General features: G+C 45.2%; 1 protein-coding gene across 1 annotated transcript in view; it reads right to left on the bottom strand.

Moving 5' to 3' along the window:
- LOC147902470 (Pseudouridine synthase family protein) overlaps window positions 1-22,124 on the bottom strand; it is a 90,194-nt gene that overhangs the window by 25,485 nt on the left and 42,585 nt on the right. Inside the window, exon 13 of the mRNA XM_087373599.1 lies at window positions 22,001-22,065. Within this exon, the coding sequence (XP_087229725.1) occupies window positions 22,001-22,065 (65 nt within the window). The remainder of the gene's footprint in view (window positions 1-22,000; window positions 22,066-22,124) is intronic.

The raw sequence follows: 22,124 nt of genomic DNA, 5'->3' as shown, positions 1-22,124 counted from the left end.
GTGTTAAATATGGTCAAAGAGTTATTTTTAATGGTCAAAGGATTGACTATGGTCAAAGATACTTGACTCTAGTCAAGTAAACCTGACTTCGGTCAAGGAGACTTGGTTTATTACCAAGAGGGTTAACTGCGGTTAACCAGAGAACCATAGAGCTGACTACGGTCAGAGAGTGTTGACTTCGGTCAACAAGACTTGGCATGCGCCAAGAGGGTTAACCCCGGTTAACCAAGATGTGCCAACTTCGGTTGGAGAGACTTGGCTATAATTAAGGCGCCTTGACCCTTGGTCAAAGCTCTTTAATTATAATCAAGAGTGTTGACTCCGGTCAACCAGAGAATATATATATTTATTTGAATATATATTTGTTTAGATGTGCACATGTGTTCAGTGGGGACGCCCACCGTGACTAGGATTAGTCCATAGTGTGTTATTTGCATGCAAAGCGCTAACAATTAATGGGTACCATGGTGGTGCCCTTTAATTACTTGTTGCAGGTACTAGGAAGGATTATTTTTCCTAAGTGTAATGGGAGCCTGACAAGCATCCAGGAGGCGGTTCGTGTGACCGAGAGCTTTGAAGACTCCAGAATGGCCCTTAGTGGCATGTAATAGGACTTAGTTTAGATTCTAGACAAGTGGCATGTTGCCAATTTGAATTGAGCTTGAAGCTCTTGTAATAAAGTGGATTTTTCACGTTTTGGGAAGGTAGGGAGAGAGAGAGAAGTTTTCAAAACAGCTCTACGCTGAACTTCTGTAATAGATTTTCTCTCATGAATAAAGACCTTCGAGGGGGTCCAGCCCGACGTTTTGTCATGGGCCCTAGTGCATCTTCTGAGAGAGGGAGTGAGGGAGAGCTTATGAAAGCACAATTACTGTCTTTTTGAGTGGTAATGGCTGTCTTTCACCAACGAGTCGGTTCCACCCAAACTCAGCCTGAATTATCTAATGGGGAGCAGATGGCTTACTGCGAATCATCCGTGATAGCAAGAGAACTTGTTATCTCTCCGCTCAAGTCCACTCAATATCAAATAGGTCTGGCCCCCAGCAAGGGCTCCCATACATGCCAGCAGGTCGAACCAATAAGTCGAAAAGAAGAACCTTTGTTTGTGGATCCTGGAAATGCGAATGGAAACACTGTCTCTCCAGTCGGGCAAAAGAGTCATATCCTCTACTCAGGCGGGCCTGCATTGCCGGTCTCATTGTGAAGATAGGGCCAGAAAATAGAACCCCCCGGTACGTGTATGATGAGACAATCTCAACTGGTGACCCTCAAAAGTAAGCTGCTCTCTGTGTGCAGTTGCTCTGGAGGTGTTAAAGATCATGACCTTGGTTTTACCTAGGTTGACCTTCAAGTCATGGGACTCGCAAAAGGCCAGTAGTGCATCTAGGTGTCTCTGAAGCCACTCAGCGGACGAAGATAAGAGCATCATATCATCAGCATATAATAAAATCTAGAGCATGTAACCGGCAAGAATAAAATCTGGAGCATGTAACCGGCAAGAGAGGAACTAGCTATATCCTCTAATGCTCTAACCTATATCCAATAAGCTGGAGAGACCTCATCAATCTCGAACGTGTGACATCCCTTAGCCAACCACGCCACCATCCCGTAGGTGTAGTCCCTCTGAAGGCTCTGCATGCGAGTCATAATCCTAGGGCTCCCATCCAGATCCTCACTGCACCATGAAAGCTCTAGAGGCAATGAGGGATCGTCTCCAGAACTCCCGCAGAGCAGCAGTGACACTGCCCCTTCATCTGCATCTGCTCCAACCACGGGCCTATGGGCAAGCCTTCGTGGGCAGCTAGCCAAAAGAAGTAGCACATCTTCCTCGGCCACAAACTAGACCATAAATGCGTCCAAAAACTAGAATGGCCCTCTTGGGGCACCCTTTGGGCCACCCAATGGCTCTCCCTCGAAGAAGTCCAAGTCGAAGAGTCCATCTAAAGCCTCCTACCAATCCGTGAGGTATAGGAAAAGAAGGGCACCTATCACGAAGCTGTAAATATCCTAAAGTCAAAGTATTGAAATGACCATTTATTTGATCATAATTAAAGAGTTTTTCATTTGTGTTAATTATGGTGAAAGAGTTCTTTTAATGGTCAAACAATTGGCTACGGTCAAAGATACTTGACTTTGGTCAAGTAAGCTTGATTTCGGTCGGGGAGACTTAGTTTATTACCAAAAGGGTTAACTGCAGTTAGCTAGAGAACCACAGAGCTGACTACGGTCAGAGAGTGTTGAAGAGCAAGAGAGAGTGTTTGCAGTAAATAGTCTACGAGAGAAAAAAGCATGTTTACCAGTGTTTTACAGCACCTCATCCATGTGCTCCGTGAGGCCGACCCTGGAAGGCCATAACCACTCTCCTGGATCCCACTGGACCTCCCTCAAGGGCCTACCTTCCCAAAGACAAAGGCGCCATCTGGGGGCATCCTGCTCTAGAATGTTGGGAGGATCAATGTGCCACTCCTTCCCCAATCAGCCCACAACTCTGATCATCTACCAATGAATCCCGTCCAAACTCTCGTCCATCTCTGGGTCTCTCTCAAGGAGTACCTAAAGTAGGCCTCCAGGCCCTATACGAAAGAAACCAGCCTGCGTGCTTCCTCGCTAAATCATCATCCTCTACATAGTGCCCTCCAAGAGAGACCACTCCACCCTGTCGTAATCCTTTTCAAAATCCAAGAGAAGGATAGCCAAGGGTTGTGACTCCTCTCTAGCCCAATCCACAGCCTCCCAGAACGTGAAAATGTTGTACAGCGTGCTGCGCTTCTATACAAAGCCAATCTGTGTAGCATGGAAGATGTCGGTGAGATGAGGCTTCGCTAGGACACTTCTGGGTCGGAAGGGCCTCAAGTGCTTCCCAAAGCTTCTGATCAGTGAAAGGCTCCTCCAGTCTCCTACACAACTCCCTCGAGACTATTGTCGGAACATGGTCCCAAACTAACTCACGGGCCACAAGGCAAGCTAGAGTCAATCTCTCCGCCTAAAAGAGATGGCTATAGAAATCCGTGGTCTGCCCCCTAGAATCTATTGTTAATCAGTGTGCAAGATGCTAAGAGTGCTCTCAACAAAAGCAGAACGGAAGAAGGTGAGAGAGGGAGAGCCACACAAGTTTTTGGTGGATGCAAAACACCCGAATCTTCTATGTCATCCATATATACCCAACAGAGGGTACGCATAGCAGAAGACTAATAGTAATGCCCAGGAGCTCACACAGTGTGATGTGGGGTGTGGGATCGCAAACTTCTTAACTTATGTGCATAGATGTGCAAGCCAGTAAATAGACAATGCTCAGAAACAAATATAGAAGCAACTCTTACAGGATACAATACCAAAAAGGTTCTCCTACTAGATGTCAAGCACTTCTAGATCTCTGAGCCCGCATTCTCCACCTCGAGCATATGTAGACTCTCTGTCTAGATCCGTTCCACCTTGCTGTCCGGAAGCCAGCCTAGGTGGGCTGCCACTCTAGCTCAGTCTGCAGCTTCTCCTAGGTCACCTTGTCCTCTTGAATGTAGGCCTAAGGCTCCCCCTTTGCTGCTCCTGTCTACTGTCCTGAGGGCTTCTCCAAGTGATGATCACAACACCTTGCTGTCCTAGAAGACAGCCAAGGTCCAGCCTCTAGGGAACTCAGTCTGCAGCACACCTTCCACTCTCCTTCACCCCCAGTGTGAGGCCCAAGGAAGTGTCTTCTGGCTACTCCTATCTGCTCCTTTCCTACTGGATAGTTGGATATGAAATGAGGCCCAAGGCCTCTCCTTTTATATGGCTCAAGACCTCCTTGAACCAACCGACCAGCCAGCCCTAAATGGGCCGACTGGCTGGTCTGTTTGGGCTGACCAGTCTGCCCCCCCCCCCCCCCCAGTCTATAAAACCGACCTGGTTGGGGCTTTTCTTCAGACCCTATATAAGGGCCCTAGCCAGGCCCTTTTGGGCTGCTGCTAGGCTGCCCTTTTGTTGCTGCTGAAGACCCTCTTGCAGGCTTCATACCTGCCCACAAACCCCCGCCATGCAGCCGTACTGCAGCTGTACAGGTCCGCACACCTTGCTGATGTCATCGCACCTCCAAGGAACTACACAGACCCATACAGCCACGTGTCATCACCCGTACTTAGAGACACTGCTGTCCCGTACTGTTCCTTCAGGGATCCTCCTCTATTGGCTGTGAGATGCTGCCCATGTGGCAATCCCCTCCCTCTCTCTTCTCTGGGCATCTTCTGCCCTAGGTCTCCCTCCCCCACGCTCTCCTCATATGGGGGCTTACGGATGGGGAGGTGACCATTCCAACATATATGTGTTTGAGTATTGCACATGACCGGGGTTAAGGTACAATGGCCTTTAACCCCCACAACCTTCCACTTAAAGGCCAATGTGCCTTTAAGGAAGAACAACTAGTGGACATACTAGCCAATGCCCATCAATACACGAGGTAGACTCTTTGTCAGCATATCTGCAGGGTTATCATCTGCATGAACCTTTACAAACTCTATGCACTTGTCCTCAAGTACCTCCCTGATAAAATGATACTTGACCTCAATGTGTTTGGTCTTTGCATGAAAGCTGAATAGCACTCATGGCATGTCGATACACTTGTATGAATCCCCAAATCTCCCACTAGCTGATCAAGCCATATAGCCTCCTTGCAACCCTCTGTGGCTGCAACATACTCGACCTCTGTGGTAGACAAGCAAGGTAGTTTTGTACGCGAGACATCCATGACATGTTGGGGTAAAGGCACATTGCCACCCTTTAAAAGTTATGATCCCTATGACTGTCTTAATGAATCCCTAATCCTAATAAAACCTATGAGTTTGTGGTGTGGCTCAACACATTTTTACACACCCACACTTCTTGTGTCTCCCTCTCCTAACGTTCCACCTCCTCTCTTTCCCTCACAAGTGGTATCAGAGCCTTCCTCTCCCTCTCATTCCGGTCTACCCCTCCCTCTACCCCTTCCTCTCCCCTCGGGCCTCGTGCCCCCAGCAGCGAGCAGGGCAGTGGCGTCGCGCAGCAGGGCAGCAGCGCGCAGGAGCCGCCGCGCGCAGCATTTGCGCGAGCAACAGCAGCTAGCTGCTACCCGCCTACCGGCGGCCGCAGCCTATCAGGCGGGCGCAGCCAGCACGCGCAGCGCGCAGCACCGGCCACGCGCAACCAGGCTGCACAGGCAGCCGTACCGGAGCGACCAACCGCGACAGGTACAGCCAGCCGTACCGGCTGTACGGACGGCACGACAGCCAACCGTACCGGCTGTACGGACGCCGTGCCCTCGCAAGTACAAAAATTTCGATTTTTTTTTTTGGGATTCGTGCCCTCGCAGGTACAGGGTACAGCAGGTACCCTGCGCACGTACAGAAGGTACAACAGACACAGATTTGTTTTTGGGGAAGAAGGAAAAGAGTGAGAGCACTCTGCCCTTTTGCGTGGTACTTGCAAATACACGCAGGTACAAAAGTACAACGAGGTTTTTTTTTCTTGATGCATTTCCGAATTTTTCAGTTCTAAAACTGTGTGTTTGAGGTACAACAAGTACACTCGTGTCCCTCGTGCTTGAGGTGACTAGTGCCACAGTGTGTGGTGGTTGCACAGTTATTTTGTTTCGGGAAGGTCAGATGCCTTAATTTGCAAAGGGCTTTTATGCTTTTGCTGAGTGCAAATCTCAGTTTTCGGGTGACAATTTCAAAGGGCTTTTGCCTGGAAGTGTATGCAGTGTATGCCTTGAGGCAGTGTGGAGCCGGGGTGCCCACATTGGTCTCGTTTTCCGCAGTGTATCAGTGACATTTCTCTGCAGGTCACAATTTGTGTACGACACTTTGAAAATCTCAGTTGAGCCACGCTTGGCCAGGGCGCATCGAGTTTAATCGGTCCCTAACTGTCCATCGTTGACAGTGCTCAAAAGATCTTCTTTTCGGTGTTTGTACGTTGGGATCTGTGTTGCCACTGTGCACACAGGAAGTTTATGCATTACTTTGTCAGGTGAAAGTGCCAGGAGAGCGCTGTATTTTGTATGCTACCTCAGTGTTGAGGTGTTTTTTCACTTGGTACAGGTGTCAAATCAAGGGGCTTTTGCCCAGATTTTGCTTGTGAGCACTTGAGTTACTGTTTGAGAACTTCAGATGCCTTTTATCCCCTTGGTAGAAGGGTGATTGTTTGGGATTTGTCCCATACTTTGTTGCAGGTTTTGTGACAGGCTGAGGTGTTTGAAGCCTTTTTCAGTGGACAAAACAGTGTATGACAAGTGGTTTATGCATATAAAATCAGTGCAATACCTCATCTGAGGTGGGAGAAGTGATCAGGACATCAGTGTTTTGTGTTTCGTCAGATGATGATGCACTTGTAAAGCACTTGTGGAACAGCTGCAGCATTCTGTAGTTACTGTTTTATGCCTATTTGAGCACGGTACAGTGTGTCAGAAGGTACAGTGGCTGGAGGGAAAATTTTCTGTTTTGCTGCAGGATTTAAACAGCACTATTGTGAGTGCTCCTGGCTCTTGATAGAGCAGGTTTTCTGGATATCAGAATTTTATTTAGTCATTTTTTGACTTACAGGGAGTCAGGCACTTTGCTTGTCTGATATGGCATCAGGGGGAAGTGAATCCTCAATACTGAACATAAAGAAATTGGAAGGGGCACACAATTATGCATTATGGGCAGAACAGTGTTTGAATGTACTTCTGCTAAAGAAGATTTCTAAGCCCATAAGGATGAAGGGTGTCAAGCCATCTGGGATGGCAGATGATGAGTGGGAGGAGCTTGATTTGTCCGCAAGGGCAGCTATCATGCTTACTCTCACTGATTCTCTTGTGTTCAATGTTCAGGCAGAAAAGACCTCTTATGGCCTATGGCAGAGGCTAGAAGAGTTGTATGCCCAAAAGAGTTCAGCCAGTAAGGTTTATTGGTTGAAGAAGCTTGTCGACCTTCGCATGAAGGTACAGCTATGACCTCACACTTGAGTGAGTTCAATGCCATCTTTACACAGCTTATTGCACAGGGATTGAACCTTGATGAGGAGTTCAAGGCTACTTTCTTGTTGTGTACCCTCCCTGAGAGTTGGGACACTTTCAAGACCACTCTGTCAAATTCAAATGTCACTCTTATGTATGCTGATGTGGAGAGCTCTCTTCTCATGGAGGAGATGAGCAGGAAGAATAATGCGGGCAGCAAGTCTTCCAATGCTTTGCATGTACAGGAAAGAGGTAGGACTCAGCAGAAGGGGAGATCTGCTGGCAAGTCCAAATCCCGCAGTCATTCCCGTGGCAAAAAGGATATTGAATGCTTTTACTGTGGCAAGAAGGGACATGTGAAGTCTAAGTGCTTCAAGTTTATACGGGATCAGAAAGCCAAGAAGGCTGAGACAAAGGATGCAGGCAGTGGAAGCAAAGGCAAAGGCAAGGCCAAGGCAGATGACTTGGATGCAGTGAATGTTGCAGCAGAGGACAGTGACAGTAACAGACATGATGTATTATGTTCTTCTGCTGTAATTGCACATACATTGGTTGTTGATGGCCATGACATGCACACCTGGCTCTTGGATTCAGGTGCTTCTTTTCATGTTACGCCTCATAGGGAGTGGTTTACTTCCTACACAGGTACTCATGGAGTTGTTCACCTTGGGAACAACTATGCATGTCAGATTGCAGGGATTGGCAGTATACAGATAGTATTACCTGATGGACGCATATTTATGCTTGATGGTGTTCGCCATGTGCCGCAAATCAAGAAAAATCTGATTAGCACTGGCTTGTTGGATGACAGTGGTTATCACACCACATTTGGGGATTCCAAATGGGTAATTACTGATGGCCAGGTTGTAGTGGCTGAGGGTTATAAGAGTGATACCTTGTACCCTCTTTATGTTTCCAGTGTAGGTAATCATGTTGTTGCCATAACCGAGCTGCCAAAGGTTTCATTGTGGCATAGCCGGTTGGGACACATGTCCGTTAAAGGAATGCAAGAACTGTCACGTTTGGGTTATCTGCCGTCTCTTTCATTTTCAGATTTGCCTACTTGTGATCATTGCATTTTTGGAAAGCATTCTATGACTCCTCATAAGAGGAGAACTCCCCAGAATAGAGCACCGCTTGATCTAGTGCACACTGATTTGTGTGAGATGCCACAGCTATCACTAGGGGGTGCAAAGTATTTCATTACTTTTATTGATGATGCCACACGCAAAGTGTGGGTCTATTTCTTGAAGCATAAGAGCGATGCCTTAGATGCTTTCAAGAAGTTTGTCGCTCAGGTTGAGAATCAGACAGGACGCAGGTTGAAATGCCTCAGATCCGATAATGGGGGTGAGTATGTGTCACATGCTTTTGTAAAGCTATGCGAAGCCAAGGGCATTAAACAGGAACTCACAGCCCCTCATAATGCATCTCAAAATGGTGTAAGTGAGCGGATGAATCGAACTATTCAGGAGAAAGTTCGATGTATGTTGTCTTATGCTGCATTGCCCCATGGCTTTTGGGCAGAAGCCGTGCAAACAGCAGTTCACCTAATTAACAGGTCGCCGAACAAGGCTTTGGAGTTGAAAGTGCCAGAGGAGGTGTGGTCTGGCAAGCCACCTTCATATAAGCACTTACGTGTGTTTGGCTGCGAGTGCTTTGCTCATGCACGCAAAGAACTGCGCACCAAACTGGAGCCAAAGTCTTTCAGATGCATCTTCATGGGTTACGGTGACGAAGGTGAAATGGGGTACCGGTTATGGGATCCTGTCAAACGGAAGATTATACGCAGCAATGACGTCATCTTTAAAGAGGATAGTGTACACAAAGAACCCATGCAACCTGTGGAATACAGGAGGGTTGTTTATGATGATGTCGGACAGCAAAGAATGCCCATTAATATGCAGCAGCAGGCTGCTGTAGATAACCCTGTTCAAGAGGGTATACAGGCTGAAAATCAGCCAGACAATTTTGCCAATGATGCACCACTGGATATGCCAGCAAATGGCGCTGTAGGACAGCCAAATATGGTGGTACAGCCACCCGTCATGCATGACGAACAGGCTAGACAGCAGCCTATTACGGAACATTTTGTTAGGAGGAGCACCCGTGTACAAAGGCCTCCTGACAGGTTTGTTCCAAGAGCCAATAATGTGGCTGATTTTATCATGCTGACAGATTGTGGTGAGCCTTCCAGCTTCAGGGAAGCTATGGGAAGAACAGAGAAAAGGAAGTGGGAGAAAGCCATGCAGTCAGAAATGGACTCCTTACTTCATAATGATACATGGGACTTGGTGCAGCTACCTACAGGCAGAAAGGTTTTGCCATGCAAGTGGGTTTACAAAGTCAAAGTGGATTCAAATGCTTTACCGAGGTATAAGGCCAGATTGGTTGCCAAGGGATTTAAGCAGGAGAAGGGCATTGACTTTGATGAGATCTTTTCCCCTGTAGTCAAGATGACTACTTTGAGAGCAGTGTTAGCTCTTGTTGCTCATGAGGACATGGATTTATGTCAGATGGATGTGAAGACTGCTTTTCTTCACGGAGATCTCCATGATGAGATCTACATGAGTCAGCCAGAGGGATATGCTGTTAAAGGGAAAGACAACTTGTGTGTAAGCTCAAGAGGAGCTTGTATGGACTCAAGCAGGCGCCAAGAGAATGGTACAAGAAGTTTGATGCCTTGATGCAGTCCCAAGGGTATCATAGGTGTGAGACCGATCACTGCTTGTACACCAAATGGGCAAAGGATGGCAGTTTGATGCTACTCATTCTATATGTGGATGACATGCTGATTGCCAGCAAATCTCAGCAGGAGATTAGTGCTTTGAAGAAACAACTGCATAAGTCTTTTGACATGAAAGACTTGGGTGATGCAAACCATATTCTTGGTATGCGGATTATTCGTGACAGGTCTAAGGGACTTTTGTTTCTGTCACAGAAGGAGTACATTGACAAAGTACTGCAGAGGTTTAAAATGGAGGGGGGGAAGTCTATTAGTACCCCGTTGCCTCCTCATTTAAAACTCAGCAGTAAGGACAGCCCCAGATCAGATGATGATAAGGCTGAGATGGCCAAGGTTCCGTATGCATCTGCAGTTGGTTCTTTGATGTATGCCATGGTTGCCACTCGTCCGGATATTGCTTTTGCGGTGGGAGTCATCAGCAGGTATATGGCAAATCCAGGCAAGCGGCACTGGGAAGCAGTGAAAGGCGTCTTGAGGTATCTCAAGGGTACCAAAGACTTGTGCATATGCTATGGTAGGCAAGATGCATTGATGCATGGTTTTACAGATTCAGACTATGCAGGGAATGCTGATAACCGGAAGTCTACTACCGGTTATATTTTCACATTTGCAGGAGGTGCTATATCATGGGTGTCTCGGTTGCAGAAATGCATTGCACTGTCAACCACTGAAGCTGAATATGTTGCAGCCACTGAGGCTTGCAAGGAAGCAATATGGCTTACTCGGCTGGTGGGAGATTTGGGCATTACAGGAGATATGCCAGTTTTGCATTGTGATAGTCACAGTGCTATCATGTTGGCAAAGAATCCGGTCTTTCATCAGAAGACCAAGCACATAGATGTGAAATACCATTTCATCAGGGAGGTACTGGAAGACAAGCGGCTTGAGCTTGTGAAGGTGCATACTGATGATAATCCTGCAGATTTGCTCACTAAGAGCTTGCCTACAGAGCAGTTTGCACATTGTCGCCACATCATGGGATTAGGATGAGACCATTCTTATTTTATGGTCTTGTATACAGTAACTGTATATTGCTGTACTTTTTATTCTTTTCTCCCCTTTAGGCACATTGGCCTTTAGGTGGGAGGTTGTTGGGGTAAAGGCACATTGTCACCCTTTAAAAGTTATGACCCCTATGACTGTCTTAAGACAGTCATAGGGTGAATCCCTAATCCTATGAGTTTGTGGTGTGGTTCAACACATTTTTACACACCCACACTTCTTGTGTCTCCCTCTCCTAACGTTCCACCTCCTCTCTTTCCCTCACATGACACTGCACCACCTCCAAAGGTGAACACATAACCAGAAGTGGATCTCCTGCTATCCACATGCCTTGCATAGTCTGAATCTCTGTACCCAAGTACACTCATCTCTCCTCCGCCAAAGCAGATACACATCTCCTTGGTACCCTTCATGTATCGCATGATGCACTTAATTGCCTCCCAATGCCTCTTTCTTGGATTAGCCATATACCAGCTAATAACTCCCACTGCAAATACAATGTCCGGTCTAGTAGCTATCATAGCATACATAAGACTACCAACCGCTCATGCATAAGGAACCTTGGCCATCATAGCCCTCTCCTCATCTGATTTGGGACTGTCTGCCTGACTCATTTTCACATAGAGGTAATGGAGTACCTACTGCCTTCCCCCCCTCTATATTGAAACGCTGCAACACTTTTGTAACATACTCCTTTTGTGAAAGCCAAAGGAGTTTCCTACTTTGGTCACGCGTAATGCGCAAACCAAGAATATGACTTGAGGTCCCAAATCCTGCATGTCAAAGGCCTCATGCAGCTTGGCCTTCAATGCATCGAGCTCATAAGTGTCCTTGCTAGCCAATAGCATATCATCCACATAAAGTTCCAGGAGTATCAGGGTATTATCCTTAGCCCTTTTAGTGTAGAAGTAGTGATCAATATCACTTCTTCTAAAACCCTAGGACCGAATGAAAGCATCAAACTTTTAATACCATTCTCTAGGCGCTTGCTTAAGACCATAGAGACTCTTTTTCAACTTCCAAACCAAATTCTCTTTTGTCCTTTTCTTCAAATCCTTCCGACTGTACGATGTAAATTTTCTCATGCAAATCCCTATGCAAGAAAGCTATCTTGACATCCATCAGCATAAGCTCCATATCCTCCACTGCCACGAGTCCAAGTACGCATCTAAGTGTGGTCATTTTCACAACCGGAGAGAAGATCTCATCAAAGTCCACACCCTTCTCTTGCTTGAACTCTTTAGCAACCAAACGAGCCTTGTACTTAGACACATCATCACCTGTGACCTTCATCTTGTAGACCCACTTACATGGCAATGCTTTCCTTCCATGTGGCAAAGAAACCAAGTTCCAAGTCTTATTTTTCATGAGTGAATTCATCTCTGATTACATAGCATACTCCTACTTGGCGCTGATCCTCACGCATGATAGCTTCTCTGTAGCAAGAAGGCTCTCCGCAATCAATAAGCATCACATAGTCTGCCCCTGGAACAAATCTCTCAGGCGATTAGATACTCTAGATGATCTTCTCAAGGGTCTTTCAGCTCGCCGTGCCACCATCATATCAGCCACATTTGGCTCATCATTTCCACCAATAGATGATCCATCGTCTGCCCTTAATTGTGTACATATGGGAGTACCTAGGGGCACCATTTCTTGCACATTCGATGCATGGACAGCTTGTTGTCTATCAACATATGCGGGTGGATTCACATCCTAGAAAGTGATTCTTCTCATTTTCACATCCCTCATGAGTGTCTTATACATCTTCTCATTGAAGACTGCATCATGGCTTTATATGATCTTCTTTGCTTCTAAATCCCAAAGACAGAAGCCCATCTCTCTACTTTCACCATAACCCAAAAAGATGCATTTCCTAGACTTAAGTTCTAGCTTCTTTCAAAGCTCTTTTGGCACATGTACATATGCCTCACACCAAAATATACGCAAATAAGAGTAAGAGGACCTCTTGCCACTCCATGCCTCTTCAAGAATACCACTATCCAAACTCTTACTAGGTGATCTATTGATCACATGCACTGCAGTCTTCATTGCCTCAGCCCAAAAACCACCAGAAAGACTTGCATTGAAAAGCACACATTACAACCTTTCTTGAATGGTGCAGTTCATCTGTTCTGCAACTGAATTTCGCTCTGGAGTACGAAGGGACGTGAGATCCCCCTTGATCCCACGTGTATCACAGAAATGCTGAAAGTCGTGAGAGATCCTCTCCACCATTGTCAGTCCGTAGGCATTTAAGCATTCTACTTGACTGATTTTCAGCCAAAGCCAGCCATTTTTGAAATACTTGGAACACATCGCTCTTCCGAGCTATAGCATAAGCCCACACTTTCCTAGTTGCATCATCAATGAATGTCACATAGTATTCATACATCTGGATGCACCAAATCAAACCTTTCAAGCTCTTTCCTTCCCCTTCTTTTATGAGTTGATTTAGTTAGCTTCTCATAGAGACAATACTCAAAAAATTCAAAGTCGGAAAAACTTAAATGCCGTACATAACCCAAACAACATAAGAGTTTCATTCCTTTTTTGCTCATGTGCCTCAACTTGCGATGCCACAAAGAAGTACTTGGCTGCTCTGTTATTGCAACAACATGATTAAACACCCTTGATACATGTAAGGGATACAAAGTCCCACACTTGACACCCTTGGCCAAAACCATAGAGTCCTTCTGAATTTTTTAACTCTTGAAAGCCAAAAGTGGTCTGAAAACCAGTATCATCTAGCTGACCCGCTGAAATAAGACTCTTGATCCGCTTAGGAACATGTCTCACATTTTTCAAAACAAATGCAAACCCACATGCAAAAGAAAACTTTATGTCACCTGCTCCCACTATGTCACATGCATAGTTATTTTCAAGATGCACACAACCTGTCTTTCCACTGTCATAAGTGGAGAACCATTCCTTATGGGGAGTAACATGGAACGAAGCACCAAAATCCAAAATCCAATCTTGAAAATATGCATCATCTGAAGTGGTAGGCAAGTCTGCAAGTACCCTAGACATGAAGAGAATGTCATTGTCACTATTATCAGTAATGACTGCATTAATCTCCTCGATCTTCATTTTTCCCTTTTCCTCCCTTGGGACTCTCTTCCTTCATATGTACTCCAATTTGCATTCTTTTACTTATCCTTTTGCTCTCTTTTCAGCTTGTAGCAATCCTTTTTCATGTGGCCCTTCTTGCCACAGTGGTAACACTCAATGTTCCGTGCCCTGGATTTGCTACGAGAATTTCCTCTTTCTTGGGACTTTCCCCTGAATTGTGATCTGCCCCTTTGCACATTTAAGGTTGCATCATGCTTATTGCCATCCATAGACTTCCGTCTAATCTCCTCGACCAACAAGCTACCCACAATATCATCAAACTTCAAGACTCCACCAGGTGCAGAGTTACTGACAATTGTACGGAAGAAATCCCATGAGGATGACAATGAACACAAGAGAAATATTGCCTTAGTCTCCACATCAAAATTCATCTTCTGAGCTTGAAGCTGGCTGAAAATAATATTGAATTCATTCAAGTGAGAAGTAATGGAGACCCCTTCCGTCATTTGCAGCTCAAACCACCTCTTCATGAGGTAAACTTTACTAGAAGCAGTTTCCTTCTCATAAGTGGCACATAATTTCTTCCACAAATCTTCTGTAGTCTGCTCATTTACTACTTTGAAATAGACTAACTCTGCAAGATGAAGTCTAACATTAGACTTTACTAATGCATCCAACTCATTCCAATCATCCTCAGACATATCTGCAAGCTTAGCTCCAATCTCTGCCAAGGATTTCATCTGCTTCTTTTGAACAAGCACATCCCATATTTGTTCTTTCTACAAAGAAAAGTTTGTCTCATCAAACTTTTTAAAACTGAAAAACTCTTTTTCAAACATGGAAGAGGATGCCATGATGCAAATGAAACAAAATCCCAAATGCTAGTACCTGCAAGAGAGAAATCACACCAAATACAAGGTGCAACCAAATATGTATGCCAAAATGAAAGGTAATATCACCAAATCTCAAAGGCTCAAAGCATCAAAATGCATCTGACTCATGTGCATATACTATGCATCCATATGAGCAAATCTGGCCCAAAAGAAAATGCCAACTACAATGGCAATCCTAGTGCCAATAAGTGCCAAAATGCCTCAAGCATAAATGTTGTCCATGAGCATATGCATCAACAAAATCTTATCCAAGAGATCAGAGTACAACCTATGCATCCACTGCAATATGTCAAAGCTGTCTCTCACCATAAAATAGCATTTGTGTGCAAAACGTCCATCAATAAAGCATCCCACGAGACAATTTAAGCCTATCAGCGCAATGCATCCAAATGGCCTATAAAGCATCCACTGCAACCCAATGCAAACCATGAATAAGTGCACACGGCTCACACTGTAACCAAAGTGATCTGCATAAGATATATCCAAAAAACCATGGCCCCACGATAATGATCGCTATTGAAAATAAAACTTGGGATGCCTCAAAACATGGACATCACTGCATAATCGGACTAAGCAAGAAAATTTGCCCCTTTTTTGGTTGCGATTTCAAGCCACAAATTGGGGCTTTTGTGTTGGGAGAGCAATTTGGCAGGTTTCAGTTCACACTGCCTTTCTATGAGTGCTTTGAAGCGCTTTTGGCAGGTTTTGCCAGAGATTGAATGCTCTGACAGACTTCTGATAGAAACATTACACAGATTTGAGTTGCATTTTTAGCCAGTGTTTGGCTGAGTTTTTTGGGATTTGTGCACTCCATTCCCAGCAAGGGAATTCAGATTTGCATTTGCCGTATTTTCTTTCTCAGACATGGCCCAGCAAAATCAGAATGATTTCGGTTTCAGTGGTCTCTCGCAAGAGGACAAGCTGGATGGTACCAACTACTCCCTCTGGAGTTTTATGGTACGCAATATTCTGATTTCTCGTAATTTGTGGGACTATGTAAGTGGGGTTGAGTTCCGGCCAGCAAATGTGGCACCTAATACCGCTCCCCAACAAGGAGGAGGCAGAGGTCGTGCACAGGGTACACTTGCAGCACAAAGTTATTGGTGCAGTTATACCTACCACTCCAGAGCTAAAGAGATGGGATTCACGTGATGCTTTAGCTTTGTCATGTATTTCTCTTTCAGTGAAAAGATTCATCATTCCGCATATCCGGTCGTGTAAGACCTCAAAGGCAGCATGGGATCTTTTGGAGAGCATGTATGCAGCTCAGAATGATGCCAAGGTGTCTTTTTTGAAAAGAGAATTGTCTCATACACATATGGAAGAGAGTGACTCCATGTCAATGCACCTCATAAAGCTACAGGATTTACGAGAGCAGTTGCTGAATATTGATCAGATCATTCCTGATTCAGAGATGATTACCACTACTTTGAATTCTCTTCCTGAGTCTTATCTCAGCTTTCATACCTCGCTGAATTTGTCTTTGAGAGGGGGTGCAAATCCTCTCACTTTTCACAAGTTGATAGGACTTCTGCTGCAGGAAGAGCAGACCAGGAAAAACATGGCTTCACGAGCAGGTGAACATGCCATGCTCTCAAAATTCAAGCCTAAAGTAAAGGGACAGGCAAAGACTTCAGCAAATCAGCCTTCCAGTGGTTCAGGACAGCCTTCTCAAAAGGCTAAGGGTGATGCAGGTAAGCCCAAGAAGAAGGGAATATGTCATTACTGCAAAAAGCCAGGTCACTACATTGGAGAATGCAAGAAAAGGCTTGCAAAAGAAAAGAAAAACAGCTCCGGTATGGCTGTCTCAGATTCAGCTCCTCATGCATCTGACAATGAGCAAGCTACAACCAACTTTGTGGAGCACGACTATGCCTTCTTGTCTTGTATTTCAGACTCTCATTTGGCTGCTCGGGATAGTACAGCCACTTGTAATGATGACACTTATGCTTTTATGACATGCAGTTATGATTCTTCCAAGGATGCATCAGCTTTTAGTGTCAATGAGACACATAATACATGGTATTTTGACAGCAGTGCCTCAAAGCATATCACTTCCAAGAAGTGTCTCTTCACATCTCTGCATCCACCACCTGTTGGTAAAAAGGTCGTGCATTGGATGAATGCCATGCACGATGAGTTGCAGTCCGTTAAGAAAAATCAGACATGGAAAGTTGTCGATTTGCCACCAGGTAAACATGCCATAGGTACACGGTGGGTTTTCAAAGTTAAAAGAAAGCCCGATGGCACCATTGACAGGTACAAGGCAAGGCTGGTCGCAAAAGGATAAAGGGCATAGACTATGAGGAGACTTTTGCTCCCACATCCAGAATGACAACCATCCGGTCAGTCATAGCAATGGCTGCAAATTCTCAGGGGAATGTTCATCAATTGGACATAAAAACAGCCTTCCTTAATGGAGACTTGTTGGAAGAGGTTTATGTTAGACAACCTCCACGCTTTGAAATTACAGCAAATGCACTTCGGGTATGCAAGCTAAATAAAGCTTTATATGGGCTGAAACTGGCCCCTTGTGCACGGTATGCCAAGATTCATGCCTTTTTGACCAGCAAGGGGCTGCACGCACAATAGTCTTACTGAAAGCACCCTCTACATCAAGATGGATGGGAGGGAAATTTTAGTCATCCTTCTTTATGTTGATGACTTACTGCTCACAGGGTCCAATGAAGATAATATTGCAAATTTTAAAGCTGAATTGCATACCACTTTTGACATGTCAGATTTGGGGCTGCTACATTTTTATTTGGGGATCCAATTCACTCAAAAGCAAAGTGGCATCGGTATGTCTCAATCCAAGTATGTGCAAAAACTCTTGGACAGATTCAACAAGCAGGATTGTAAGCCCATAGCTACTCCCATGGAGCTGGGGCTGAAGCTTACAATGCATGAAGCAGGTGAATCATTTGATGTCACACTCTACAGTCAGGCTGTTGGATGCCTCATTTATCTCTGCAATACACAACCTGATATTCAGTTTGCAGTTTCTCAGGTGAGCAGATATATGCACAGCCCAAAGACTATGCATTGGCAGGCTGTAAAACGCATCTTCCATTATTTGCAAGGTACCAAGTCTTTTGGCTTGATGTTTCGCAGGGGGGGTGACTTGCAGATACATGCCTACAGTGACTCAAATTGGGCTGGAGATCATGACACTAGGCAGTCCACAAGTGGCAATTGTTTCTTTTTGGGCAAAGCTTGTATTTCTTGGTTGAGCAAGAAACAATCTACAGTGGCTACCTCTTCATGTGAAGCTGAGTACAAGGCAGCTTTCACAGCGACAGTTGAATGTGTTTGGCTGCGCCGTTTATTTGCTGATCTTCATCTTTCATTGGAGGGTCCTTCTCCAATTCTCACTGATAGTCAGAGTGCTATTGCAGTGGCAAAGAATCTTGTGTTTCATGCTCGCACGAAGCACATTGAGGTTCATTATCACTACGTCAAAGAGAAGTTGCATGCAGGAGAGATCAGCATGATCTATGTGTCAACACATGACAATGTTACAGACATTTTCACCAAAGCACTTCCACGTGAAAAGTTTGAGGCATTTCGCAGTGCCCTGAACTTATCTCCTTTTGGTGATTGATATTTTCCTTGTACATGACATTGGCACTGCAGGGGGGTGTTAGAAGTATTGCTATAATTTAGCAGTGACCAATGTAATATAATAAGTAGGTTAGGGGCACCTTTCCCTCACTTAGAGGTTTTTCCCCCTAACCACAATTAGTTCACTAACTATGGTTAGTGAAGTGATAAGGTTTTGTCACTTAGACAAAACCCATCACTCAGTTCAGTTGTAATACACTCATCTATTTGCAACTAAGCTTTCAGCTCTCACTCTCTCCTGCCTCTTGTTCTCTCATTTGCTCTCTCTCTCTCCCATTCTCACAGCAGTCCCACCATTGGATTTTTTAGAGGCCCTCCTCACAGGGAAGGGATCCCCACTGATAAGGAGCCTTTTCAAGGTATGGCAGAGACTAGCAAGAGGACTCGTACGAGCCAAAACTAGGCTGGTGGGGCGATTGGGCAAGGCCTGGTTGATAGATCCTCTCAGTATCCGGAACTAGGAAGCCCCCCACTAACGACTATGGCTTTGGGAGGGTCGACCTTTTAGGGAGGTGCAATGGAATCCAGGAGAGTGGTTTTTCCCGTCTTGAGTTGGCCATACAAAGAATGTGGAGGAGATTCCCTTCCTCTCTTACACAACTCAGATGGAGGCATCACCCTGGACCCTTTCGAGGGAGACACTGGGCAGCAAAGCAAGTATCTCAGAAGTTCAGCTCTCCTTTCTGGATGAGGCTCTAGTGGAGTCTACGACCGCAAAAGATCTGATACTGTTTCTGGTTGACAGCCCATGGGAGTTTACCCATAGCCCCTGGCTGGAGCAGATGTGGGTGGATGGACAATGTCACTCCTGCTTGGTGATAGCCTGAAAAGCCGCATCAAGCTGTAGGGGTGAGGCGCCGAACTCTGCTAGAATGATCTGGTGTGGTACCGATGGTTTGCTACGGATCATCCGAGCAAACGTCAGTATCTGCAGGCGCTCAACTCGAGCCCACTCTGTGTCTGAAAGGTCGACTCCCCACCAAGGGCTACCATACATGCCTGCTTGGCGGACCAAAGAATCAAAAAGGAGAGACTTGGTCCGCGGGTCCTGGAAGTGGGAGTGGTAGCACTGTCGCTCCAGCCTGGCAAGAGCGGCGTATCCCCGGCTGATCTTGGCCTGCATGGCCGGGCGCATCGTGAAGATCGGGCCTGAGAAGACAACGCCTAAGTATGTGTAGGAGTCAACTATCTCAACAGGGTCGCCGGCGAAGAGGAACTGCTCTCGGTGCATAGCGGGTCTGGAAGTGTTGAAGATCATCACCTTGGTTTTCCCAAGGTTGACCTTCAAGTCATGTGTATCACAGAAGGCCTGAAGTCCATCCAAGTGTCGCTGAAGACCAGAAACAGAATCCCTCCGGATCGTAGCCTGGATCAGAACCTCCACAGGGACTTCACATAGGGCATGGCGGCCTAGTTTACCAAGGGGGTCATGCCTTCCACATTGACGAGGTCTCCCCAGCTTACAAGATATACAAGCATAGTGTTTATCACATCGAGCTACATGAGGCGACCTCGCCAACCCGGCACGAACCTCTCTCGGCCCTAGAGGATGGGAGACAGTGGCCAGCATCACGGCATGGAACATATGGGTTGCAGGCTGCAGCCTAGTGATGGGGGGACATCAGGTCCCACAGTCAGCCACTCTAGTCGCTATTGGCAGGATATCATCTATACGCTATGCACTCCAACGGATTCTAGAGCGACCATGGAAAGGCAAGAGCAGTTATGCAAGGCACAGCCTGCAGGAGTTTTCTACATCATCACGTCACAAGAGATTCGCTGGTTTTTATGTCCCCCCCCCCCCTAAATTGTTAGCCCCTGTCCTTGAGACACCCTAGGCAGTGAGTTGGGTTCTCGAGAGGTGAGCCTTTGCCAAGGAAGAAGGGGTTTTCCTTTCCGGTGGGCAACTTTGGGACAGCCGACTTGTATTATTTCTTTGTTTCCAAGCATTAATAGTTCCTTTTTCTGTTTTTATTTTTTAAGGTAAAAATGGTCTTTGGGAGCTGTCGCCCTAGAAAATTCTCACTTTGCCAGTGCCTACTCTCTCTTTTTGAAACAGCCATCCCACAAAGAATTGAACAAGAAAAGGATGGACAAGTTCATTGGTCGGGCAACTTCTTCAGCACAGTTGTTTTTTATAGGTTATTTGTATTCTTTAAAACTAGAAGGTGAGACAATGGAGGTTTGAAGACTAGTTAGATTGATAGACAAGAGGTGATTGAGCATCCTATTCTTCAAACAATCAAGGTTGTTGGCTTCAGCGACGGGCACTCATACATGGATCCCCATTCTCCTCTAGTCATGGGTAATTCACGGCTGCCTCTAGCTGTATGGTGGCTGCCCTCTTTAGTACCTACCATGGGACCCAAGAGAACATAGATGAATTAATGCCATGTCTCTCCATAAGCCTTCTCCTTCTTCAACTACACAATTAGGAATTCTAGACACGGAAAGATACATAGCATGCATTGGTTACCTACGCAGAGAGCACAATGCAAGAGTTTTGGCATTCCGCTCTCCACGCAAACCACATTTGGAAACTGCTTTGGAGATTCTACCAAAGAGGCAAATTTTCATGTTCTTTTGGCTCTTCCAACTAGGTCGTCATCAAAAGAAGGCCAATATTTATGGAGGTGTCAACAAGGCTAAATTAATCAAAGAAAAACATGACACAAACTTATTTCATCGTTAATTGCAATACAAAGCACCTATCCTAAGACTAGGGAATGGGGAAAACCCCTCACCATCACATCATTCCTAAGGGGAGCGGGGAACAACTACTCTGCAACAAAACCAGCAAAACGTGTTATAGGCCAAAGCGGAAGCAGCCATCACGGCATGAAAATTACAGGAGAGTAGACTCATTGCAAGAGACAATTCAATCGAGCATGCCCTATAAAAAATGATAAATGCCCCTAATTATAAATGGCCACTCGTCCAAGGCCCCATTAAATGAGGAATAATCCCATGTGGCCACCTATCACTCAATTCCCAATCTCCCAAATCACCATAATGTGACTATAGGCCCATACATCATCCAACTTTTTACCATGTCTATTGTCATGCTTGATAGTATCCCATTTCTTCTTGCTGAAAGTTTTTCATTGAATGTTCATTGACTATTCTATTATGCTCCATAAAAATGGCTTTTCTACTTTGTCCTCACACCCAAAGAAAAGACACAAACGGAACAAATTGCAGCTTGAATGTTAGCTGCCTCATTTGCGATCATATGTGCTTACCATCATAAGAAGCAAGAAGGAAAGTTCCAGTCAACAGTACAGTCATAATTTTGAAGGACATAAGTTCTTAAAGCAAGTCCATGTCCTCATAAGACTAGGCTGTAGAAACTTGAGAATCCTGATGTAGCATCTAAAATGAAAATTGCAAGTATATTGCATAACCTCCTCGCATATAATTCATCTGCCCTAAAGAATCTAGATACAGTAAGATCCAAAGAAATCCAAATAATGCTTGATATCAAACATGTCAAATCAATTAAAGAGTACTTAAATGACTCTATGGTCTACACATTGAAGAATATGTGTACCATTATATTTAGTAAGAATGTATCTTTCATGTTTCCATGTTTGAAGCATGCTACCTCTTTCAACTTCTTGATGCTAGCTAGGATTTTTTTGTATACATCTCCAAACGGGATAGTAAGAACATCTTATTCACATCCAAAAATAGATCTTTCATATCACAAGCTTTACTTACCATACAATTGTAACCTTTTGCTTGCAGCATGATTCCATAAATAGCTTTGATAGCTATGTACAAACCTGAAGAACAGGGCAAAAGTAAAAACAATTCACCTCGTGGTACAAGTACCACCATGCCA

The sequence above is a fragment of the Dipteris shenzhenensis genome, chromosome 4, assembly GCF_047967505.1.
Source record: "Dipteris shenzhenensis isolate YYH24624 ecotype China chromosome 4, Dip_SZ_1.0, whole genome shotgun sequence".
NCBI classification, from domain to species: Eukaryota; Viridiplantae; Streptophyta; class Polypodiopsida; order Gleicheniales; family Dipteridaceae; genus Dipteris; species Dipteris shenzhenensis.
This window is presented reverse-complemented; position numbering and strand designations above follow the sequence as displayed.